This window comes from Tauraco erythrolophus, chromosome 3 (assembly GCF_009769465.1).
Source record: "Tauraco erythrolophus isolate bTauEry1 chromosome 3, bTauEry1.pri, whole genome shotgun sequence".
NCBI lineage: Eukaryota > Metazoa > Chordata > Aves > Musophagiformes > Musophagidae > Tauraco > Tauraco erythrolophus.
The window spans coordinates 79976954-79997230 of record NC_141467.1 but is presented as its reverse complement, the minus strand read 5'-3'; the positions used below and the strand labels follow the sequence as shown (position 1 = coordinate 79997230).

At 39.2% G+C, this 20277-nt stretch overlaps 1 protein-coding gene across 1 annotated transcript in view; it reads right to left on the bottom strand.

Moving 5' to 3' along the window:
- CPQ (carboxypeptidase Q) overlaps positions 1–20277 on the bottom strand; it is a 151167-nt gene that overhangs the window by 107170 nt on the left and 23720 nt on the right. The window contains exon 3 of the mRNA XM_086609482.1: positions 1488–1695. Within this exon, the coding sequence (XP_086465608.1) occupies positions 1488–1695 (208 nt within the window). The remainder of the gene's footprint in view (positions 1–1487; positions 1696–20277) is intronic.

Below are 20277 nucleotides of genomic sequence, written 5' to 3'. Positions count from 1 at the left end.
CTTTACCCAGTGTTTCAAAAAACTGAGCTGCTCAGTGGAAGGAGTGAAGAGATTCCAATCCGTTCCATTACTTAAAGAAACAGAGCAGGACAGCAAAGAGAAAGTCAAGTACAGGCAAGCACCTTAACACATCTTTGAAGGTTACATTTGGACACTTCATAAACGTCAAATTTTTAAATACACCAAACATAGTTCAGGAAAGATAGCTGGTCACAAGTATGGCTAAAAATCAGCTGACATAAAATTAAATGAACTGTACCCTAATTTAGAAGTTGGGGCATCGTCTTTAACTTGGTAAATATGTGTTTCATGTAAACCAATCAGCCATGAGGGTAGTTACTTCTTCCCTGCCCAGTGATCAGGCTTCTGAAATCGTACATTCATGCTAACACTGAGGATCTCTAGACATCACAAGCCAGAGCTACAGAACTACCATCACAGAAAAGATAAAATCTTTTAACAGCTATGCCTTGTTTAAAGGACAGAGATAGTCACTCTTATTTTCCACTGAAGTTAAAAAACTGCAATGTTAAAAAAAGAATCATGGCTCAGTAGATGTACTCTAGTAGCAATTTCTAGTGCTGCTGTAATTAATGTTGCATCAGCGTTTTCACAATAAACCACACTGCCAGAAAAATCATTCCATGTTGTAAGCTGACACAGAAGACCTCATACCAGGCACAAATTTAGTTTGTATGTTTTTTGGCTAAGAAGTTGGAAGAAAAGAGAAAGCAAGAAGAAAAGTCTTAAAATGGAAGCCAACAATTTAGGATTGACTAGTGTTCAAACAGAATTTGCAGATACTTTTTAGCGCACATGGTTTACTTCTCCAAACTAACACTCATACAACTCCTGCTTAACACAGCAATGATTTGCATAAGAAAAAACATCTTCAAAAAAGTTCAACTGACATCCTGCATTCACCTTTACATTTGAGGAAAAACTCAGGCAAACAATTTTATTTCTGAACAGCAGGACCTGGCTTGTTTGCCTGATCAAGAAATCACTTGAAGACTGTTAGCAAAACAATAAGCAACCCCAAGCACAAACCATTACGGCAACTTTAACGTACTACTTGTTATTTAAAACAATACTGCATTCTTTACAGTGCTAGGATTTCACTTCTGCTTACATACACGCTTCGTTGTAAGCCCATACAGATGGTACTGTTTAAAGTGAGCTTTAAAAGCCAGGGAAACAAAAAGGAGGAGGTTAAATTGTGTATCGTTTAGTTGAATTTTCTGTTCTTAGAATACAGTAGTTCTTATAGTTTTCTAAAATATATCCTAGTATGTTAGTACTGACCTTGATAGTTTCAAACCTACTATCTGAAAAAGACTGAAAAGCTGAGATGTCTGAAATGTAGAAGAGTAGGTGAATAAGAGTTACCCATTTGAGGAATTTCTTAAGCAAGGCTGTTCTTTGAGTTTGTTTTTTTCATCTTTTTAAGGTACAAAATAAGTTTCTTTTTGTATATTCTCACTCACCTGCTCTGGGTACTTGCTTCCAACTATCTCTGCCACGGTGTTAAAGGAAGGAGAGTCTGGATAGGTCTTAGCCCCCATCTTCAGGTGCACAACGATCTTAGTGCCCCGAAAAGACATTCGTGACATCATTTCAGCATCTTCCACAGAGATGCAAGCAGTGGGAATCCGGGGCACATCAGGCTGGTAATTCTGCCACCCAGTATGTGGGCTGTGAAAAGAAGAATAAAAATACAATGTGAACAGCTTAGCTCCATAAATTTTTATCCTTATTATAGAATTATTAGAAAGAATACTTTCACTACCATCCCCAGCAGACTCTCAAAAAGGATATATTTATTTTTTTTAAGTAAACTTTCAATAAAATACATTAAGTGTTTTTATACTAAACAGAATATCTGACTGTTACCATTCTATATGTCCGGAAAGCTATTCTGTGTCAACTCTATTTAGGTCACTTCCATGCTTTGACATTACAGTAGTAGTGCTCCGATACCACACTTCTTTCACTGCTTTATCAGGAAGAAAAACAATAAAAAGCCAGTAAGTGAACAGTTAGTAAGAAGTGCATTTTGTTCCCCTATGAGAAGTAATGAAAATTAAAATTTACTACTTCAACTATTTTAACATCAGACTGGAGATTTATTTTGAAGAGCACTAATATGAGGCACTTCAGGAAAAATACGACAATGAGACTGCTAAAAAGATGCACATTTATTTGTTCGCAGTACACTCAAGATTTCAACCACTACTTGTAGACGAAAGGGAACTAAAAAAAACCCCAAAACCCAACTAGACAAATTATGCAAAGAAGAGGAAAAGTATGCACCACTAGATGTAATGCTTCAATGTCTTCCATTTAGGAATAGTTACGCCTTGTGGAAATAAAAAAAGGAAAAAAAAAACAAAACAAACACAAAAATAATCACAAAGTTCCTCTGACATCCACAGTGTGATATGGAGTGACTTCTTCCTTCCTCTCAGAAAGCTGCAGACAGTTTCATGATTACTTAAAGCATACTTATTTCCCTTCCACAGGCTCCTTCCACCACCTCTGCATGCAGAGCTAACTAGAGTGAGTGATTCCACATCTGACATCACAGGATTGCTAAAAGGTAACAGACAAGTTCCTTAGCAAGTTCCTTCAATGTTTTCTCACATTTGGCCATTATTTACATATTTCTCGTTTTCTGGTGCTTTAGTTGAGATCTTTGGATCTTACTTGCAGAAGTACTGAGCATTACAGCTGTAGCTGAAGTCAATGCTTCTAAAGTGCAGTTGTATATAAGGCCAGATGCAGCAGAAAAATACACGGGAAAAAAGAGAAATCAGGCTCTAGATGTATGTCTAAATTTGCAAATACGCCCGATATTAAATCATTCATTGCCTTCATTTCCCACTTGTAAAACGGGAATAAAAATACTCTTTGTTTCACAGACAGGGAAAAAACGGAATAAAAATACTCTTTGTTTCAAGAGGACAGACTCAATAAACACTTGAGAACCATTGTGATAATGCAGTAATGATCAGAAATTGACTGGTATACAATTACATGTCTAAATCCTAAAATAAGCTTAGAAATGCACATGGAAATATTAGGGTAAAACTTTGACTAAGCAGCTCTCCAGTATTGGTCATCTTCTGCAGTAAATCTTTAAGCTGAAATAATACATCTGCTACCCGTTATTTCAGGTCTACTTTGTAATTCTCAGGATTCAGTCACTAGTCCAGAGGCATTTTCAAAATACATAAAATAGTCATCTAGAGGCTTCTTCAATATTCTTATGAATATGCTACTTATGTCTTTGTCTCAGTTACTAAATTCTAACTTTATCATCGAAATGCCAGTGAATTAAGTCTCCAAAGGAAATCTCTAAAGCTAAATCATATCTTTACCTTCATGCTACTCTATGAAGAAGGTCTAGAGTTGAAGCTTTCAAACCAGATTACATTCTTCACATCAGCTGTTAGAAATTTTAATACTATTTATCCACATATCAATAGCAGAATTAAAAAACGATTGAGGCTGGCAGGGTCCTCTGGAGGTCATCTGGTCCAACCCCCCTGCTCAAGCAGGGCCACTGTCCTGGTTTCAGCTGGGACAGTTAGTTCTTCTTTTTAGCAGATAGAAGAGCTCCGTGTTTTGGATTTAGTCTGGGATTTGTTATGAGAAGAATGTTGATAGTGCACTGATGTTTATAGTTGGTGCTGAGGCCTCAAGGACTGTTCAGCTTCCCATGATTTGCTAGTGTGCAGGAGCACAACAGGCTGGGGGGGAGCATGGCTGGGACAAAGGGTTAACAACTGCCTGTGTGATTTGAATTTAGATTTAGGATTGAGGCCAAACTGGCCAATGGATTATTCCATATCATGCAACATCATGCCCAGTACATAGACAAGGGCTGATCAGAAAGAAAGCCCTTTCCTCTTCTGGGGGCTCTCATTCTCGGACTCTCAGAGTGCACTCTCTCTCTCTCACTCTCTTTTTGGGCCTCTCGCTCATCTGGGATTGTGATGTCGGGACTTACCTGTTTCGGGATTGTTAGCTGGGATGTGACAGGCATTGGTCACTGGGTGGTGAGCAATTACACTGTGCATCACTTGTTTGTATATATTATTATCATTATACATATGTACACATTCATATATCATTATTATTAAATTTTTCTTATCTCAAAACACAGGTGTCTCTCCCTTTTCCCCTTTAATTCTCCTCCCCATCCCCCGGCGGTGGGGGAAGGTGAGTGAGTGGCTGCATGGTGTTTAGTTCCCAGTCAGCCTAAACCATGACAGCCACCCAGAGCTGGTTGCTCACAACCATGTTCAATACGTGAAAATATTCACCTATTAGCCTATCTACAGTAGCAGACACACATTTTTATACATTTAAACAAAAATTTTTAAAAATGTGGGGGATTTTTAAGTCTTCTAAACTGGAAAAAATGCACTTAATTCCTGGAGGAGGTGTGGTGAGGAAGAAGAAATCCTCCTTGTAAGGATATAGATTAGGTAAAATGGGAGAGATTATTCAGTTCTATTTGTTTAGAAAAATAAATCCTTCTCAACAATAACAAGTCATATTGTAATCAATAACATAACCCGCAGAGTAGATATGTATAAATATTTATTTGAAAAGAAAATACTAAAAATCGGTTACAGAGGTCTTATGGGAGCTGCTTTAGAGTGTAGACAGATCCGTTTATTAGGTGGCAACAGTTCAGGAAGTCATTGCTCCCAGTTGTTTATGGCTGAACCTCATACGAAGGCCAGTGCCCCTTCTCCTCATGAGCTTTGCAGGTCGGGTGAGCCACAGTTCACCTTTGAAATAACAGTTACCCAGGTACTCTGAATCTCTTGTGCCACATAATCCTCCTCGAGTGGGATAAACTCATGTAGACTTATAAGTTCAGATCTTACTTTTTTTTTCTTTCCCTTTGTCCCTGCTAAAAAAAAAAAAAAAAAAGAGAGAGGCCCCCCTCACCCCCACTTTTAAACCGCGACAATTTGCTCCTTATGTTTAATATTTCTTTGAGTGCTTGGACATACACCCAGCATTTTAACTAGGAGACTTTCCAAAAAACATAAAATAAACAATACACTGAAAAAAAAAAAAGAGAGATGACAATTTCATGTATTAATGTTAAAAAAAAAAAACCTACGTTCAGCAACTGAGCAGAGGCAAACAGTTTCTGCTCATTTTAAATAAATCCTGTGTCTTCTGGCAAGATTATGTCTTAGTGCTAACATGCCATGTACACTGAACTGCAGTATTTCAAGGTTTATCACCACCTGTATTGATTTCATTCTCCTTCTTATTTCCCAGATGCTCAACAAAAGAACCCCCTAAAACTGTATTTGTTTCTCCAATATAAGTAGCAATTACATTTCTTTCGGATGCTCAATCCTGATGCTCCACCACAACTGTGAATAAAGCTTCTGACAGCCCACTGAGATGCACGCATGCTTACACACCCCAAATGAATGAACGCTTACAGGTACAAAATTTACCTTAGCTAGCCTAAAAAAATAAACCTTGAAGTCGCCTGGTAGTTTCGCCATTTTTATGCTCAAACTACTATTTTGCCAAGATTATAGGGTAAAACCAACTAGCCAAATTGAGACATTCTGGCACAGGGAGGCTGAGCCAGCAACTGTTCAGATGATACCAGGAGCTGAAGGAAATGGATGACAGTCTAAATGATTGCTACAAAAAGGGAAACGGATCCTAAGCGTTACTAATACAAAGGCACAAGGCTGTATGTCCTATCACAATACTGTACGTTCCTAATGCATAGAACTTGCATAGAAGACATTTGTGGCAGACACTAAGTATCCTGGGATATACTCGATTAAAGTTTACATGCATGCAAAACATGCCATGTGTTAAGTACATGTCCATAATTACTTGATAAAGTGTCAAAGAGTACACACAAACAAAAAAATCTTAGTAAATTAGGCCCCTTTTATGCAGAGATAACCAAAAACTGGAAAGGCTGCTGACCATGTGGCAACACCTGAGCAAGAATTAACTAAACAAAGTAGAAAAAAAATTACTAGCAGACTTTGCGTGTAATAGACGAAGATGGAGAGGAGCAGTCCTGAGTTTGGGCAAGGAAGACTTTTTTTCACCAAGTCTGAACAAAGACAACTCTGTGGGTATTTTTTCTAAAAAAACGGATTTAAAAAAAAAAAAAAACCAAAAACCTGACTTGCACTTACCATTCCCTGCGCCTTGAAAAAGAAAAGAAAGAAAAGCATTACATAAAACCAGCTAGGGAGATCATAAAGCAACCCTGACTCAGAAACAGCATTCATCTTTGCGACATTGGCACCTACAGGCAAGCGAAGTGCCCCTCTGGCGTTTCCTACTGCCACCTGGGAATGATGTCAGCTTCTGATGCTTCAAACCCACGCCCTCTCTGAAAATGTTGTCATCCAGCAAAGCCTGAATTCATTTTGCAAAACTTTAAGGGTAATCAGGCCATTTAATATCTAACATACCCATATTCCAATAGTTTGGTGTTTAGTAGAGGAGAGGGAGTGGGTGGGTTTTTTAGTACTTTTTTTATTATTTAACAAAAGCACCTGTCCTTCTGATTTTGCATGTACTGGATCACCTCATCTCCATATTTAAAGTATTTTTAAAAATGAATACATCTAGCTAGATTAATCCTTTATAAACCTATTAATGTTAATAAAAACTCATCATCATTCAGTTTTGACATTCCTGTTCAACAGCTGACAAGATTCAGATAAATAAAGTGGTTTAGTTTTGCTTTTGATAAACCCCTAGATTTCACATCTTGGAAAGTAATTAAGAGAAGTATCACAGTGTGAATAACAAGGCAGAGGAAAGGCTCCAAAATATAAAGCATGTTCTCTGTTAGAAGTGCACATCAAATGACTAGTAAGAAACAGATGTGGCTTACATCTTACAGAAAAGTGTAAAGAAAGAATAAAACAGTCAAGAGACAGCTAACTAGTTTCTCTTCCGAGTAAAATAATCAAACATGGGGAAACTAAAAGGCGTGGATGAAAAGATGTGCTGCTGGTGTCAGGTCAGCTCTAACTCTTGTTACTGTGGTAGCTGACCTTTCATTCTTCATTACTTCGTTCCTGGACTACCAACCTTATCTCTAAGATAAGCTAAAATGTCCAAGGACAAATAAACTGTGTATGAACCAGTGCTTCAAGATAAACTGGATGCTCTGATTGAAAACAAATCTCAAGTTGAAGCCTCAGGCAAAGATAGCCATCTCCAAAGGGAGAAGGAAGCATCGCACTACAAGAACTCTATGCTGACTAAAAGGAAAAAAAAAACAAACCACAAAACTTGATTATATAAAAGCTTACAAAGATTTACTTCAGCCATAATGCGTAATAACACATCTCAATGCACAACTCCTCACACCAACCTCATAAAGTAATCTAGGGTTGGGAAATACAAAATTAATGTTGTTTAAGTATGTTTAGTTTACTCACTCATACAAACACATTGTGAGACTCTAAATACACAGATGACCGCCTGTCTTCTACAGGACCCATGCTGTATTCACTGTACTAACCACATGTAAACTAAACATTCATATCAGGTCAGCTAGTTTGTTATTATTGACTTAAATCATAAAATACATTCCTGAATGGAACTATGACTACATTAATCACTAGCTATACCCATAGCAAGACCACAGCCACCTCGTAGCTTGGTTCTTTTTTTCACTTGTGTATCTACATATCACAGAAAACCTCCTCACATACAAAGCTTTACACTTTAAAGGTGTAATGGAACATCCTGTAGCAAAACAGAAGGGAAACTGCACATCTTGATCTCACACTTAGCTACAGAGAATAGCTACTCATGAGTGCCTCACTGCTGTATCTTTCACTTTGAGAGCAGCATAGCAAAGGCTGAACTCCATTCAAGTAAATCCCCTTTTCCAGCACCATAAAGTCCTTACAAAACAAAACTTCTCCTTGTGCACACTCAGATCGTATATGTTCTTTCAAGATTCCCACTATTATCTGGGTAGAGAAGCCAAACTGTAACAGAACGTCAAAACATCAAAAGTATTGTTAATCTTCTCAGGAGAATAAGGTCTTCAAAAATAAAATCAAGATTATTCCCCATTTAGAGCCACTTGGCAAAATATAAAAGAAATAAATTCATCCTAATTTTGTGTTTCTGTCATCATTTGTCCCAAGATTCTCTTGCTTTGTTTGCTTCCTATATTGGCTTTGTAGGATTTGATTTGTTGGTTTACAGTAAGTTGAACTTACTTACAAATTTAGCAAGACTGCTAAATTTGAAACAAAATATGAATGTGCACAGAAAATGTTAAGAAATTGAGCAAAAATACAATGTGGTATAAATATGAAATTAAATATCATAATAATCTGTTATCAAGGATAGAATATTTGGAGTTTAGTTATACAGTCACTTTCAGATTACTTTGTACCTCTAACTGACGCAGCATCTGCACAAGTGTAATGAAGTGCAAGAGAGACTCCAGAAACTATTTGCCTCACCAGGGCAAACTCCCTTTGAAAAAGAGTACAGCATTACTCTGTTACCACATGGACTCCATTTAAATTAACATTTAGAAAACTGCATCTAATCAGTGCTAGGCAATCATTAAAATTAGGCTTTACCAAATAAGCATAGTAGCTTTGACATAATTACGTAAGTGCTAGGCTACAGAACGCAACTAACACTATATGTTTCTATTTCATTATAATACTCAGCACCACATGCACCAAGGGAATTCTATGAAAACCACAGAAGTTTTTAAGAAATAGCGTAGATTAGATATGGTTTGTCAAACAAGAAGCAGAAAACAACTGTGAATGGTAAAATGATCAAATGAAGCAAGTCCAATGAATTCCACCTTGGGACTATCCAACTGCTGGGAAAGTAGAAAAGTGCGCACAATGCTTTCCAAACGTCTGTAGGAAATGGGGGCTTGCACCAGCTGCTCTTCAACTGAAAAAGAAACCTTCTGCATCTTACAGACATGAGGACGACTCTCCAGCAGTTGACAATACCTTGAGGGAACCATTTAAGTCATACACCTGTTTGGCCTCCTTCTGCTCGATACAACCAAGCTCTCCCTCCTCCTGTGTTTACATCCTTGCCTTGCAAGAGCGCAGCTGCTTGCTGCACACTACCATAGGTATGTTAGCGAGGGCTCCTGGAGGGAACGCCAATGACAATCCTAATTGCCAGCAGCTGCAAGGCTTCTGGCTTCATGGAGTTTCTTTCTTTTTTTTTTTTTCTTTTTTTTGTGAACTCCTGGCTTCTCAGCCTTGAGCAGAAGCCATATTTATATTTTCTGTGACCCCTCTATCACCAGAAACTAGTGAGCACACTGGACAAATTAAAAAAACCTCACTGGAAACAGATGTTATATTTTATACCTACAGGAAGGATATAAATAAATGAAAAAAACCCCAAACCAAACACACAAAAAAAAACCCAACCATTTTCTTTATTTGGACAGCAGAGAATCAGACAAAGAGGCATCACAGGGCTAGGAATACATAAGCAAACTAAATAGCTAGTTGTCTAAAATACTGATCTGGCCTTCGTACTTCCCCCATTTCATGACATTTGTTATTATTGGTAATGAATGCTTACACTAAAATTGTCAGACATAAACAGGTGTGAAGAAGCATCAAAGCTTTCAGGGTAGGATCAATCACCGCATTAGTACTTCCAAGTCTCAGCTTCATTGCAGACAGTAGGTAGTGGGGAAGGTCAAGCTCTCCCATACAGCTTGTATATAGTCATACACATTAAGACACATCGGAAACTTAAGCCTTCTCTGATGTTCAATACCATATATTACGGGACAGTACAGGGAGGTTCCTCTTTCTTTCAAAAGATGGTCATGGTAAAGGGTAACACGCAGCCAACACTTTCAGTGAGCTGAAGGAAAAGAATAGGGATGGAGGATACTGGTCTTACTCGCCATAAAATTTCTTCCTTTTAATCAGTTGACCACGGAGGTAAATAGAGGCGAGGGAGGTCTGAAAGGAGGCAGGAGAAAGAAGAGGGAATGGATGGAGCTTTTCTTCTTCCCTTTCTTCACGCCACACACCATTCAGAGTAGTACATTCTTTAGGCACTGTCCTCCATAAAAAAAAAAAAAAAAGAAATACAGATCTATCTTAAACTCAAATGTATTTAGGAATAGTTTCTCCCTATAACAGGTTGGGGCAATGCAAACAAAGCTTCATGGAGATACATTTTTAAAGTGTAAAAATTAAAACTTATGGGTCAACAGGAATACAAGGGCAGTCTAGCGAAAACCATCAAAATAATAACGGGAATGACAGAGGGGATACAAGTCTCTGAAGACAGCAGGAGAAAGACACCAAAGGCAAGTATGTAGATGGATAAAAAGTGAGAGCTTTTTAAAGTAAAAAACTAGACAGTAGAATAACTTAGGTATTATCACAATAGATTGCATGGAAGTAAATCCCAGGAGTGAACAAGAAAAGAGAAAACGGAGAAATCTAGTAATCTTTTCCGCTGTTTGCGAGTGTAACCCTGTTCCCACTGAAAATCAGTGGAAAATCTTCCATTAACTTCAATGGTTAGAGAGGTGGGAGGGAAAAAAAAAAAAAAGGCTTTAAAAACTGACTGGATATGAGAAGAAAGAGCAAAGAGCCTGACTGGATTCAGTCTCAAGCAGTGAGCAAACCAAAAGCCACTGCAAGACACTTGTCTGGGTGAGCCCCTATATTTTCTGAACAAAAATGAAACTCTGAAACATCTTCACTACACAAATGCTTCTTCTCTTTCCACAGATCTAATTCCAATATTAAACTCGTTTTTGACATTCTATTAAACAACCTAACGCTTTTGCTGTTCAATTAGAAAAAATAATTTCAGGTCAAGAGAATAAAAAGTCTGTTAATAAAAATAATACAGAGGGGGTATCACTTATTTTTCCCCTCAAGTGAGAGATTTTAGTAGTGCCACATGAAAGGAACTACTTTAAGATCACCTGATCATTATATTTGCCTATCTAGTTCACATATTACACAACGATGTTCATGTAATATAAAAATGCAATGCAAATGCTTAACCGATACTTCATCTAATAGTCTATTACATTGATTTGATAAATTCATTCTCCAATAAATTAGTATGTTTTGTTTTTTTTTTTTCAAAACTCAGGCAAAATACATCTTGCCTGTCCCTCTAAAGTCACAGATAAACCCTGAATTTTTAAGTCTCAAACTTGTAATCTGTTGTAAACAGAGAAGTTCCTTTTAGCAACAGAATATATTTTTAAAGCTTTTTGTAACAGTATAGTAACTTCTACGAACTAGGACTGAATATTGAGCAGCACAGCGAAATGTCATGCCAAGCGTGAGCATTCCTTCCCCAGCTGCACTTGTTGATTGTGGCAGATTCTCCCAAAAGCTTCATAATCCTCATCAGATTAAATACAAAATGTCCCAATAGGTACATATTTCCTCTGAACAGCTCCTTTCCTGGCAATTAGTGTTGTGTCTGGGAAATGAAGAGTGTCAGGCTGAAAAAAAACCAATCTTTCCAGTGCAAACCATGGTTGGGAGAATGACTGCATCAGTTCTGGGGATCTTCCCGTGCTGCTGGTTTCTTTGGGAGCACGCAGGAAGAACACCCAGCACACAGTAGCTGCCAAGAAGAAATTAATGTAGGGGTTTCCCAAGAAAATAGTTAAGTCTTGAGAATTCAAGTAATTTTCCTTCCTCAAAAGGAGAAATTGCTGTCAAATGGCAACACTTTCTCACTATTTTGTTTTAGATATCAAGTTTGCTGTGCTCTTCAACACATACTATATATTCATACTATTTTGCTTATTGTTTGAAGGTTTGTGCTCTTCCTGTTTAATCCTGGAGATATGCTGATTCCTTCATCATCTGCTGAAGGGGAGAGAAAAGATTATTCTCAATCTCATGCCTACATTTTATAGATTTCTTTAATATCTAATAAAGAGTGCCTGGAGAGTCTCTGCTGGAAGAGAGACCATCTGAAACAATATAATTTTATTTCCTTTTCATTAGTTGATCCATGTTGCTGAGGAAAATGTTGTTGGAAAAAAGGTAGCAGGCTGGAGGCTTTTGTTGGAATGTACGATAATGATCATGACTTTTATAGTCTGTACATAAATTTAAATACACAAATGCTTTTGGACCTTAACCAAGAGATACAGGCACATGGCCAGTCAGACCAGATGAATTGTGGTGTTGGAAAAGGTGACCTGGATTTAGGGACATGACGAGACTCCAGATACCTGAAAAGTGACATGGGAATGCTGCAGCTCTCTGAGCTCACCTCTGGCAGCTCCAAAAGAGGGCTGTGAGGGGGGACCACAGGCTTCCCCGCTTCCTCCTCACTCTGTCCTGGGTGTCACTCCTCTGCTCAGACAGCCTCCATGAGGAAGGGCATGCAGCCAGTCATCTGCATTCATAGGCTTGTGCACACACCACAGCCTTAGAGCTCACGATACGAAAACATTGAAGTCCACCTAGTGCAACACTGCTAGACAGTAACAGAATAAAAAGTGGGAATTTTCTTCCCAGTGTTCAAATGCTAACTAGGAATGATTTTTCCCCCCTGAAGAACACTACATAGGAAAATTATCTTACTGATCGTTAATGATTAATGTTAACGCTAACGCCATGTATATAACTTCATAAATAATATAAATAGAAAATCTGATCAAAAAATGTACCTACTTAGAAGAAAGTGTATCATATAACTTTAGAAGCAGAACTGTCTTTTACAGGCTAATATGAATAGGCATTACTTGCAGCTGTCTAGTGAAAGTTTGTTTCTGTAAAATACTCTATACTACATTTCTGTGTAAGTATAGTGGAGTTACTTAAATTACACACTGGAAACAGTACTTGTTTCAAATCTGTCTTGTCTATAAACAGATACTGCAGAACAACTCAGAATGTGTGCAGTTCATAACTACTTATCACATAGTTTAAAGCAGTGGTTCTGTAAGCACAGCCCAAAGATCACTGGCAGCTTGGAAAGCCTCTGAACCCCCAGCCTCAAAAGTGGGCTTTTAATAGTTTCATCTACGTGAAGATAAAGGTTCACTGACTCGCAGGTGAATCTTGTGTTGTAGCCTATACACTGATTAATACCAGTATTAACAAAACTCCTGGTTTAACAGAACAGTGCTTGATCCGCGACTTAACCACTGAGCTGTTCACCTGCAATGAACAGTTGATGGTTGACATGACCCATGGAACACTGCAAATCCCACAGTATCACTTGCTGTCAGAGCTATGAAACTACTGAGTAGCCTGGCTGATAGAAAAATAGCAAAAATGCTGATAGAACATCTTCTTCCTTGGAAATTCATGATTTGTCAAACATTTGGTGGAGATGGACCCTTCTAGGAGTATTCTCTGACACCCTGACAGCCAGGTGGTCCAGCACACAAGCTCTGCTTTCTGCTAACCCTGTAACATCCTTCTGAAAAACTCAGGTGGAGATGGAAAAAAATAGTGTATTTGTGGTTAGAATTTCTTGGCCACAAACATACTTGAACTAAAATCCCCTTCAAGCCCCACAGATACTTTCTCTAATACCCAGCAATTAACCAAGCATAACAAACTGACCTGAGTGCTTTGAAATCCCAGTACATTTTCTTTAATCAGCCAGATTGACTCAAGAGTAACAACATTCTCTTTCTATACATATTCCCTTCATGCGGATATACAGCCAAGTGCATCACATGATGAGCTGATACTGATCTAAGCATTTAAAATTGTTCTTTTCAAAATTTTGTATTAAAAGTATGACCAATTATACTAGTTGTTCCAATTTAGACACCTTATGGCGGAGACTCTCAGAGGAACGAATGGCATTTCTCCTTTCCTTTCTCAGGAAACTTCTATGGACAGGCACTACCTGAAAGCCTGATGCTATACACAGAGGAATAAAAGGTACTGCTCTATATGGGAAAGGGTTAAAGAAATCCATCACTGATTGTCACTGAGAAGTACTATACAAAGATTTACATGACTGAAACCTAATTTTAGGCACTGAAAAACAGTTACGCTTCTAAAATCATAAATTGCAGCTGCACTTAGTATTCCAAGTAGCTCTGCTGAAGTTTTCTCATGGGTATGCCTATTCACATCACATTTCTGGCAAGACTGAAATGTTAGAATTCTCTCAGACACTGCAGCACACCACTTCTGTTTTCCTAGATTGTCAGCATTATAAACTAAGTAAAGGAAGGGTGGAAAAAACTGCATAGTTTTGTGGAGTTACAGCCTTGGACGGTCTCTCAGATGAACCCAGCAGCTCAGGATTCTGGACTCCAGGTGCTGGCTGCACCTGGACAGTGTTGAATCCCTGCTCAAGCTCTTTGGGCTTGTGCACAAACAGATCCCTCTAATGCCCCTTCTGGAGATACAGAGCGTGTACTCAAGCTGCCTGGTCCCTTCACATTTTTTCTTGCTCTCCCATGTCCTCCCAGCAGCAACCGCAGCTTTCTCAGAGCCTGAATCTGGGACCTTGAAAGCTGTTGTTTCCTTCTTTGGAGACTGCGAAGAGAGATACTTAGAAGGAGATACAGGTCCTCCTCAAAGAAGGATCACAGTCTACTCCCTGAAAAGGTGCAAGCAAAATACAGATTACAGAAGAAGGCTCAAACCTCCCTTACATCCCAACTGTGAGCTCACTCCTTCCAAATCTCAGGATTTTGGCAAAATCACATTTGAATCCCAGGACTTGATTTCTGAAGTTCATGTTGCTCTTGATGATAAAGAGTTGTTACTAAGAAAAAGCCTTGTACTTCTATGAAGTACTAGATCTTTCATGCTGTTTCCAGTGGCTTCAGCTCTCTCACAGTGAGTTGTTACTGAATTGAACTCACAATCCATATAATCTGAGCTACAGACAACCAATTGTTTTTAAATATTTACATCTGAAAATACAATATTCCAAGGTAACGACCTGTGTTCTCTGTCATTTACCTTCTGCCAGAGGCTTCCCACAGATCTTTCTTAGGTCAACCTGAAATTTCAATCTAGCAGAAGTTAACAATCAAACACGTTACATTCTATTTTGTAATAAAACCCCATAGTTATATAACAAGATTATTTAGCAGCAGTAGTCACCCACTGTTATGTAATAATACAACCGTTACTTGCTTTTTGGCACAGGCAAGTTATTGCACCTTCTACAGACTACCTAATCACAGTTTAGAAGAGTTGACTTTTAATGTTGTCTTCTTTACAGTAAACAATATACAAATGGTACACTATATTAACATTCAGAAAAATATTATCACTGCTTGCAAACAGGGAAAGAAATAAATTACCACAAGCTACTCAAGATCCCACAGGGACACAAGGCAGAGTGATGAATGGAACTTCAAAATCCCTGGTTTTAGTTAATTCATATGATTATTCTCCTTCGTCTGACAACAGTATCTTTTGTTGTCCTGTGCACAGATGTCTAGAATCAATCTGCGTTTTCCAGAGCTAAATGGTACAATAGTTTCAATATCATAGAATCATAAAATCATTTAGGTTGGAAGGGACCTTAAAGATCATCTAGTTCCAACCCCCCTGCCATGGGCAGGGACATCTTCCACTACAGCAGGTTACTCAAAGCCTCATCCAACCTGGCCTTGAACACCTCCAGGGATGGGGCAGCCACAACTTCTCTGTTGAGGCAACATGCTCCAGCGCCTCACCACCCTCAGAGTGAAGAATCTCTTCCTTAGATCTAATCTAAATCTTCCCTCTTTCAGTTTAAAGCCATTGCCCCGTGTCCTATCACTACATGCCTTTTTACAAAGTCCCTCTCCAGCTTTCTTGTAGACTCCCTTTAGGTATTGGAAGACTGATAGAAGGTGTCCTCAAAGTCTTCTCTTCTCTAGGCTGAACAATACCAATTCTCTCAGCCTGTCTTCAGAGGAGAAGTGCTGCAGCCCTCGGATCATCTTCATGGCTCTCCTCTGGACTCGCTCCAACAGCTCTGTGTCCTCCTTATATTGGAGGCCTCAGAGCTGAACATAGTACTCCAGGTAGGGTCTCACGAGAGCAGAGGGGCAGAATCACCTCCCTCAACCTGATGGCCACGCTTCTTTGGATGCAGCCCAGGATACAGTGGGCTTTTGGGCTGCAAGTGCACATTGCTGGCTCATGTTGAGCTTCTCCTCAACCAACACTCCCAAGTCCTTCTCCTCAGGTCTGCTCTCAATCCATTCTCTGCCCAGCCTGTACTTTTGCTTGACATTGCCTTCACTCATGCGCAGGACCTTGCACTTGGCCTTGTTGAACTTCATGAGGTTCGCAAGGATCCACCTCTCAAGCCTGTCAAGGTCCCTCTGGATGGCATCCCTTCCCTCCAGCGTGCTGACCACATCACACAGCTTGGTGTCTTCAGCAAACTTGCTGAGGGTGCACTCAATCCCACTGTCCATGTCGCTGACAAAGATGTTAAACAGCACCCGTACCAATACTGTCATCTGAGGAACACCACTTGTCACTGGCCTCCACTTGAACGTTGAGCCATTGACTGCAACTCTTTTGAGTGCGACCATCCAGCCAATTCCTTATGCACGAAGTGGTCCATCTGTCAAATCTATATCTCTCCAATTTAGAGACAAAGATGTCGTGCGGGACAGTGTCAAATGCTTTGGATAAGTCCAAGTAGATGATGTCAGTTGCTCTTCCCTTACTTACCCAGCACTGTTATAACCTCATGGTAGAAGGCCATCAAATTCGTCAGGCATGATTTGCCCTGAGTGAAGCCATATTGGCTGTCCCCAGTCATCTTTTTTTTCCCATGTGCCTTAGCATAGTTGCCAGGAGGATCTGCTCCATGATCTTGCCGGGCACAGAGGTGAGACTGACTGGCCAGTAGTTCTCTGAGTCTTCTTTTTTTTCCGTTTGTAAAGATGGGGGCTATGTTTCCCCTTTTCCAGTTGGTGGGAACTTCACCAGACTGCCACGATTTCTCAAATACGATGCACAGTGGCTCAGTAACTTCATCTGCCAGAACCCATGGATGCACCTCATCAGGTCCCATGGACCTGTGCATCTTCAGATTCCTTAGACGGTCTCAAACCTGATCTTCTGACCAGGGTAGAGAGCTTGCTGTGCTCTCTCCTTGATGCCCTAAGAATCTTGAACTCCGTCATTTCACGGTCATTGAAGTCAAGGCTGCCCTTGAGCTTCACATTCTCCACCAGCCCCTCCTTGTTTCCTTGTTGGTGAGAACAAGACTCAGCACAGCACCTCTCTTCGTTGGTTCCTCTATCACTTGGATAAGGAATTTACCATCAATGTATTTCAGGAACCTCCTGGATTGCTTATGCCCTGCTGTGTTGCCCCTCCAACATATATCAGGGTGGTTGAAGTCCTCCATGAGGATCAGGGCTTGTCAACATGAGGCTGCTCATAATGTGTCTATAAAGGGCCTCATATCTCATTAAGGCATATTATGTTTGCTTCACAGTCACCAGTAAAGTAATGTGATGAAATCCAAACAGAAATAAGTAAATCAGAAACTATGTGGCTCCTTTCTGTGTCCTATTCTTAGAATAAATGTTCTTTCTTTGGTGATCACAGTACATTAAGAATCCAGGAATTGCAGTCAAAGCTCAACCCTGCTTAATAATAATGAACAGGAACATACCAAAGACAATCCCCTTCTGTTTCACAGAGTATTTGCAATGTTCATATCAGGCAGTCAATGCAGAAGTACTTTAGACAGTGAGTAGGGAAGCAAGCTAATGGTGAAACAGTTTAGCAGAAGTAACAGACTCTATTCACCTACCCAGCTAATGGTATATGGGAATGATCTATAAATACCACACCAACGGTTAGATTTTAAAAGGAATGTTGGAAGAGACCAAAGTTACAGCTTTAGGTTTGCACCATCCCTCTATATATAGAAACAAAATGAGAGAAAGTATATGGTGCCTGAAGGAGAGGACAACAGGCAAGTAATCAAAGCTGGCATCACTGGCAGAGCAGAGACAGGAGTTGGCACCTCGCATTTAATAAACCAGATGGAGAAGGATTTTCACCATTTAGCCCTACCCTGCAGGCAAGACCAAAGGATTAGTATTTGATGCAACAAGATGGACACAATAAGAGAGAAGCTCAGGTGACTGATTGGATTTGAAAGGGAAAACAAAGCTGGAGAAAAGAATTAAAGAAATTGAAATGGTTACACTTACAAGGCACATCAGTTACACAGGGGAAAGCCCATTATTACTGTTGGCCATCAACATCAGGCTACATTTAGAAAACAACTCGAAACAACAACTGTGGAATGATTGGCTCTGACTTCCTAAAAACATAACTCAAAATTTGTTTGCCATAAATAAGGGGCTTAATCATACAAACAGGCCTAGCTCATCATAGTTAAATGCCTGACATATATTATATCATAGCAGAGCTAACACAGCAGGGTGAGGCCATCCTATGTGAAGACAACATTTAATGAAATAACACATAAATACTCTACCATATGGACAAGCCACAAGCAAGACTGTGGGAAGTGGAAGAACCAGCAAAAATGAGAGGCCCCCTACCCCCTGAAAAACAATGCAAGCATTCTTGTAAAGAGAAATCATAACACACTGGAACAAACCGTACACATTTGCTCACGTTTAAGCAAACCAAACGCAAAACAAAAAGAGAAATTAGCATTTCCAAATCCTCTGTATGCCTGAAGAATAAACCAGAGAGATTGTGGATATTAACAGTTGACTAGCACATTAAGTATATTTTTAAAATGGCACCTATATTTGTTTGCCTATTTGTTTTACATGACATAAGTCGGTTACATATCAAAATACAACATTTCATTTTAGGCATGAGAGAGATCCTGAGGCACACAAATCCAGCCAGAATCCCTACATAAACCTGGGTTCGCTTTTGGAAATCAGCACTAAACCTTGAAAAGAATACTTCAGATGTTTTACAGAAGATACAACATATTTCATAAATAAAACTTTAATATATGCATGCTAAAACCGTTCTGTAATATGTAGATAATTTTTAGCAACATCATCAGATGAAGAACAATACCAAATAGATTCTGAAAAGTATCTTGAGTAATACAGGAAGTAGAAACAATCCTCAGTGGAAGTATAAACTGGAAAACCAAGTATAGGACATGAAAATAATACAGTTGGATAGGCAGGTGAATCTGTACAGTAGATTCTGCACAAGCTGTGAGTTCTGCACTCTGTAGAGTTGTGATGAAAATCAAAAACTGAGTTGCTGTATAACTTGAAATCAATGGAGTTAATCATAGAATACATCAAGACTGTACTCATTGTCTTTTTTTTTTCCTGTAATGAAAAAAGGAGAGTATTAGGCCAGCATACCCCAAACACCAATTTTGTACCATTCTGGCACAACCATTCGGGTACTATTTAATCCATTCCAGTTGTCCAGAGCCATGTGGTCATGTGCTCTGCAGATGAAGTCCTCAGTGCTGCACTTACACAGAAAAAACACAGAGAATTACAGAGAAATGAAATGACAGTCCATATACTTCTCAGATCTTAGCAGCAGCTGAAAATAAATACATCCCTTGTGAAAATAATTCAGTGGCATTGTATTACTCAGATCCCTCTCTGTAATCTTTATCTGCATTTTTGCTGTCAGGTTTTCCTTCAATCCTCTACATTTATGTTCACCACATACTAGTGAGACACTTGTTGTCAGCGCAATCAAGAAAACTGGATATTGCGAGAACATTAAAACAGAACCTGCGACTGATGGATTGAGACATTACAATCATATCAGACGATTCTCAACTTGCTAACAGGGCTTTTGTAGGCACAGCAATTCATACAGACTCCAAAGGGGCTGGCAGCACCAAAGAAAGCCAGAGCTGATTAGGGCAAAACAGGAAATCATGGAAAACTGCTAAAGTTCCCAGTGCTCAAGCCACAGTAAGCACAGCTGTAACTCCTTAATGATCAGTACAAGAAACCCAAGACTTGGCAGTTTTATACCCTCAACACTTTAAATACATGAACCAGTAATGCAAAGGCAGAATAAAACTCTTCCTTTAAATCTTACTAACTCCAGAATATTACCAAATCTAATCAATGGGTGCTCAATGGGTACCCGAATAAGACCAGAGTTAACACGTTAGTCACAACATGGGTGGCCATCTAGCCACCAACAAAATGTATGAGTTAGTAATGTTAGGAGAGTGGGTGGGCCAGAAAAGAAGGAAAAAAACCTTGAATACTACATTGATTTGCCTTGAGAAGTTACTGGTGAGGAAGCA